This window comes from Leuciscus leuciscus (assembly GCF_965113295.1).
Source record: "Leuciscus leuciscus genome assembly, chromosome: 14".
In the NCBI taxonomy this organism is placed as follows: domain Eukaryota; kingdom Metazoa; phylum Chordata; class Actinopteri; order Cypriniformes; family Leuciscidae; genus Leuciscus; species Leuciscus leuciscus.
The window spans coordinates 3,565,907-3,572,579 of record NC_138738.1 but is presented as its reverse complement, the minus strand read 5'-3'; the positions used below and the strand labels follow the sequence as shown (position 1 = coordinate 3,572,579).

The 6,673-nt window shown below is 34.3% G+C and overlaps 1 protein-coding gene across 5 annotated transcripts in view; it reads left to right on the top strand.

Moving 5' to 3' along the window:
* Nucleotides 1–920: 920 nt before the first annotated feature.
* nav1b (neuron navigator 1b) overlaps nt 921–6,673 on the top strand; it is a 79,961-nt gene continuing 74,208 nt past the window's right edge. For all 5 annotated transcript variants that reach the window (XM_082136305.1, XM_082136301.1, XM_082136299.1 and 2 more), the window contains exons 1-2: nt 921–1,584; nt 3,045–3,133. In XM_082136305.1, the coding sequence (XP_081992431.1) occupies nt 935–1,584; nt 3,045–3,133 (739 nt within the window). In that variant the 5' untranslated portion in view covers nt 921–934. The remainder of the gene's footprint in view (nt 1,585–3,044; nt 3,134–6,673) is intronic.

The window sequence follows — 6,673 nt, the reverse complement described above, 5'->3', positions numbered from 1 at the left end:
ACAGAGCTGGCAGTGCATGCTGGGAGTGTCGAGTGGTGCCAGTCTGTCAGCAGACCTCTGATCAAACCCCTCCAGAGAAGAGCAGCGCTCCGGCCAAACACACTGCAGTGTGTCACTGAGTCCTGATTATTATTATCGCATATGCAAATGAGCTAGTAAAAAAAATTCACTGATATTTTTAAACCACTTTTATTGACGTTTTTATGTAGCTAATCTCGCTGTTATCATGGCAATGTGGAATGCAGAGAGTAAATTAAATTTCAAACATGTAAGAACAGAATAATTGACTTGACTGTTTCATTTATTATATAAATATTTGTATATGTATTATTTATTTACACGACATCCTAAGATGATTTTTATTTTATTTTATTTTATTTTATTTTATTTTATTTTATTTTATTTTATTTTATTTTATTTTATTTTATTTTATTTTATTTTATTTTATTTTATTTTATTTTATTTTTTATAAAAAAAAATTATATTTATTTTATTTTATTTTATTTATTGATCTGTTATGCTCTCTTCTCTTGTACTATATTTGTGAATGGGACCAAACATGCAAATCATTATTTTATTTTATTTTATTTTATTTTATTTTATTTTATTTTATTTTATTTTATTTTATTTTATTTTATTTTATTTTATTTTATTTTATTTTATTTTATTTTTTTATTGATTGTGTTAGTTTCTTTTCTCTTGTAATATATTCATTTTTGAGAGCAAACAATCTTTGAAATGCAGATCATGCTGTCATCTTGCCTTCCTTTAATGTTTAGTCATGATTATTATTGTTTACTTTTAATTTCATTGTGCTGTTTTGAAATCCCGCCCTCTCCAGTATTTGTCAATGCATATTCTTAGATAGAAGACGAATAGTTGTACTGACCTGTCAGATCTGATCATGTCATCTCCTGCAGAGCTTCTTCTGGTGATGAGCGCCGAGATGAACATGAAGACGATGTCTCAGAGCAGCTCTGGTATCCCTCTGCCACGAACCCTCTCCAAACACGACACCAAGAGCTTACGAGGTCCAGCCGGTGGAAGAACCGTGTTATCTTCCTCAGCCTCATCCATATCTTCTCTTTCGGTCTCAAAGGACTTTCTCAAAGGGACAGGGTTGAGATATCAGTCTTCACTGAGAGCTCAGGGGACGTCCGGTGGCACAAACAGGCCTTCGTCCGCTCCCCGTTCAGCCCAGAACAGCCCACATGTGCTGAAAAGAGAGAACACCTACTTGAAGAACACACGGGACCTGCGGAGGGGCTCGCTGCCCCGGGATGGATTCAGAGACGTGGAGAGACTCTCCAACCAGAACTGGAGATCTGAGCATCATCACTTCAGGAGTCTAGACAATGAGGAGGAATCGGGTCAAGCCCTTCGGAAGCCGACTAATGGGAACGTCATCTGGGAAACGTCAGCTGGCATTCAAAGGGACTTTCAAAAGCAGCGGATGAAAATGCAGGCTCGTGGTGATGGAGACAGAGGGAGGACTGCATCCAAACCCCAGATCGGCGTCACCAACACGTGTCCTGAAGGCAGAGAGTCTCCACGGATGGCACATGTGGCTCCTTTCAGATTCAGGTGAGATTTTTCATTTCTTACGGTTGGTTTATATTGGACATATGTTGCCGATACTTAATTGTGCATGCAAAATTTCTCCATTTTTATCATTTAAATGACTTTGCCATCATCTGATGCTCACTTGAGGTTCAACTGTCATGCTAATAATTTAATAACACTAGAATATCTTAAAGTATATATACATTTTTCATACTGTACTTTACAATGCTGTGATGCCTAAATTCACTTCTAGCATTTAAAATCTTTTTCTTTTCTTTTCTTTTTTTTTTTTTTTTGCTATTTATTGAATTTTTTATTTAATAACAAAATAGTAAAGAGTTCTTATGTTAATAGTATTTTTTTAGGCTTACTTTATAGGTTTATACTTATTATTGTAAATCATTTTTGGTTTATTGTATTGGTCAGAATTTAAATTTATTTTGGTTCATCAAAGTAAAAAAATAAAAAAATGTCAATGTGATTTTTAAGACATAAATATGATTTTCTTAAAGGGGTGTTATAATGCTCTTTTCACAAGATGTAAAATAACTCTTTGATGTCCCCAGAGTGTGTATGTGAAGTTTTAGCTCAAAATACCCCACAGATATTTTTATATAGCATGTTAAAGTTGTGACTTTTTGAGGGTGAGCGAAAACGCACCGTTTTTGTGTCTGTTCCTTTAAATGCAAATGAGCTGCTGCAGAGGGCGGAGCTTCAAGAGCTTGTGTCCTTTTACCTCACACACACATGCACTGGAAATTTCAAACACTTTTAGCCTTTTATGTTCAAACCGAAGTCAGACAATGATGGAGTGACTCTAGAAGAAGTGACAACATGTAGAAGCAACAGGACGTTTCTGAAAGGTTAGTTGATGAATTTATGTGGCTTATGTGTAGTTATCTTCTAGTCATTGATTAGCATATTCTCTCTTGCTAATCTATAAATCGTGTTCAGGGGCGGGGTTTATGTAAATTTTAGGGTTGGTGATGTCACTAACCCGGGAGGAATGTGGTGTAGTCTCTACCAGCCGTTTGTTGTTGTCCTTAAAAAGCAATTTCTTTAAAAGAAAATTTCTCCCTTTGCTTTGAACTTTGAGCGTTGTAACTTTGCAGATGTTGTTTATGCTCAAACAGCAACATTACACACTAACTAAAGTTAGAAAAGTCAAATCATATTCAACCACCCCTTTAAAATCAAATTCCACTATGAACTTTTACCAGTAATATTGCTATATATACATATAAAACTTCGATTAATCTTTTTTTAAAGCTATATATATGTACTGTATATCTATTCTGTAACCGTATGGGTAATATTGTCTCAATTGTATTTTGTACTTATATATATATATATATATCTTTTTTAAAGAAACATCTGAGACACAATTGATGCTGAAATAAGGTCTCATCCTTTAAGTTAATATGCTTTAAACACTATTAAAAACTCCCACTCTCTCTCTTGTTCACCTTTGGTCTCCTCAGGCTGCCGGTTCGAGAGGACACTGAAGCTTCTCTGGAGGATCTCAGTGATTGTTCCTCGGACTCTATGGAAATGTGCTGTGAGGATTTGAGTGAGTCTCTGCTAATATATTCAATATTCATGAATGCTGCGGCTGCGTCCGAAACCGCATACTCTCTCGAGCAGGTACTTATTTTGAATAAGTGATTACTTCACGACTGTAATGACTGTAATTACTCTATGAATGTAATCTGGAAGCACCACATTCGCCATGTTATTACTGTCACGTGTCCTAACAGCATCAGCTACGTCGATTCACTGCCATTCACAAATCCTCTCCTGTGGCCTCATGGGACAGTAAAGTGTCCATCATATGCACACTTCAGGATCTCACCAGAAGTAGTACTGTAGGTCATCCGGGGACTTTTAGCCTCTCTTCTATGAGTAATGTGAATTCAGACATACTTTTTTTTGTCACACACTGTTTTTCACCTACTATATAGTAGAGAAGTATGTGATTTCGGTTGCAGCCAAAGTCTTTCTTCTATATTGAGCTTTTCCTTTATCATATAGGACAGTAAACTGTAGTGAAATTAGTGATTGTTGTTAGTGTCTGATATCATCTCAGTACCTTTTTTTGTGAGGGATGCTATTATTCAGATTGATAAGAACTATAAGACGATGCTGGTGTTGTAAAGTATGATTGCTAGTCCATGTGAGGAGATTCATGGCTTTGCTGATGTATGTAACTCTGAAGCTCTTTTCAAATAGATTTCAGCAGACCACACGGCTCTATATAGACCTCATATCTCAGTGAAATACTGTATAATACTGTAATGCTGGCCATATACAGTACCAGTCAAAAGTTTGGAAACGTTACTATTTTTAATGTTTTTGAAAGAAGTCTCTTATGCTCATCAAGCCTGCAGTTAAAAAAAACAAAAAACAAAAAAAAACTAATATTATGAAATATTATTACAATTTAAAATAATGGTTCTCTTTTTTAATATACTTTAAAATGTAATTTATTTTTGTGATGCAAAGCTGAATTTTCATCAGCAAGTACTCCAGTCTTTGGTGTCTTATGATCCTTCAGAAATCATTCTAATATGATGATTTATGATCAATGTTGGAAACAGTTGTGCTGCTTAATATTTTTTTTATAACCTGAGATACTTTTTTCAGGATTATTTGATGAATAAAAAGTTAAAAAGAACTGTATTTATTTATAATAGAAATCTTTTGTAACAATATACACTACCGTTCAAAAGTTTGGGAACAATAACTATTTTTTTTAAAAGAAATTAGTACTTTAATTCAACAAGGATGCGTTAAATTGATAAAAGGTGATGGTAACGATTTATATTGTTAGAAATGTTTTTATTTTGAATAAATGCTGTTTTAATGAATAAATGCTGTTAACGTTTTACTCATCAATGAATCCTGAAAAAAGTATTCCAAAAAAATATATTAAACAGCACAACTGTTTCCATCATTGATAATAACTGAGTATCAAATCATCATATTAGAATGATTTCTGAAGGATCATAAGACACCAAAGACTGGAGTACTTGCTGATGAAAATTCAGCTTTGCATCACAAAAATAAATTACATTTTAAAATATATTAAAAAAGAGAACCATTATTTTAAATTGTAATAATACAATTATTATACAAAAATTGTTTTTTTGTTTTTTTAACTGCAGGCTTGATGAGCATAAGAGACTTCTTTCAAAAACATTAAAAATAGTAATGTTTCCAAACTTTTGACTGGTACTGTATATATATATAAATTTACACCATTTTGCATCATGGAACAAATGGTTAGCCAATCATAAGAGAGCTAATTAACCAATAAGCTTAATAATCTTAAGTGAAGCTACACATTACAGTGATTTTTTACCATGGTTAAAGTCTTTTAGGCTTGCTTCATTAGTGTCAGTAAACTTCTGTGACTTAATTTTACACAATATATTCTGAGAAGCAAATTCTGAGCTAGTCTTATTACAGATATTTTCAGATATGAGTCTTTACAGACGGTGTTCACATGTTTCACATTAACATACAGCATGTGTTCAGCGGAGACTTAAGATTTATCTTCTGTGTCACTCAGTAATTCGTCAGAGGGGTGTGATTTTAATGTAAGAATGATGGCACGTGAACAAACAAACAAACAGACAAGCACAGCCACATGTTCCCACATCCGCACACAAACACCGAATGAAACGCGAGCACATGTGCGTAATACATCAGTGTGGTGTAATGGCAGCAGCTGACCAGCTACACATGCCAGCAACCCATGGGATGTTCTCATGTCTGCAAACATCTGCACTGCTGGCCAACCACAGTCTCCGGATGGGATCCAGATGTTTGGAGAACCTTTGGCTTTCTCTAGAGAGAGGGCGGTAGTCACACCAGAATGTGTGTTTCATATTTTATCGAGAGAAAACGGCGAGTTCTCTCACCTAATACGTGTCAAAATCCGGTGGTGTTTTGTGTCAGCGTTCGACCACAGCGATTTATAATGTACGTAAGAAAACATCCTGTATGGAAGAGGAGAACAGATCTTTTTAATACTGTTTTCTTTTAGACAGCAGTGAAGCTTTTGAGCTCTCTATAATATATTGAATGTTTCTCTTAGACCTAACTTAGATTAATTGGATTGGATTTCATATATATATATATATATATATATATATATATATACATACAAAAGATATTTTAAATATATACTTTTTAATATCTCCCTTTTTAATATTTTATATCTTAGTTGTTTCATTTAGACCTTATTGAGATTATTTTTAATGGTATTTTTAAGATCTGACACATTTTTCTTAGACATAATTGAGACTAAATGGATACTTTCTCTTTTTATTATTTCTCTTTTTAAAGATATTTTAATATCTCATTTGTTTCTTTTAGACTTGATTACAATACATACATTTTTTTCCAGATCTTTGCAATTGACAATTGATTAATTGACTTTAAACAGAAAACAAATTTTGCCGGGATTCAAAAAAACAGCTCAACGACGTCTCAAATTGTGCTTGGATTTGCCAAGAAACCGTCAGCAAGTCGGCAAATTAAATATCAGAAATCTCGGTATGAATTCAAACATGTGTTATTTATTCTTCTACGTTTTTATCGTCTTGCTGTATGACAACAATTTACAACAGTTTGACTATTTTTTTCCCCCCTAAGAAATCTTAAGAGAAACATCTGAGGCAAAGTTTATATTAAAACTGTAAATGAAAGCTCCAATAAAAAGAGCAATTATTATTATTTATTTTTTTCTAGAACTTGTTGACCTGCTTTTTATTGATGCGACTAAAATGAAGAACTTTTTGTGACAACTTGTGCCGTCCACAGGAAGTATGTTCTTCTTTTAATGATGTCAGTGGAAAAAGCCCCCATAGAATGACACGGCCACTCGTGACCAGTTCAAACAAAAGACCTCATTCTACTCAGAATTACCCCAGATGCCCCAGGACTAGCATGTGTTTGGCCAAGTGTGCCGACCCCCTGCAGGAGAGCGCTTTTAAGGTCCAGATTAAGTCATTGTACCAAACTGGTCAGTTGCATCAGACTTGGTTCTGGGAGGTTCGTTTAAATCAGTGCCAGGTTCCTGTCAGGGCTCATTTGCGAGCCGATA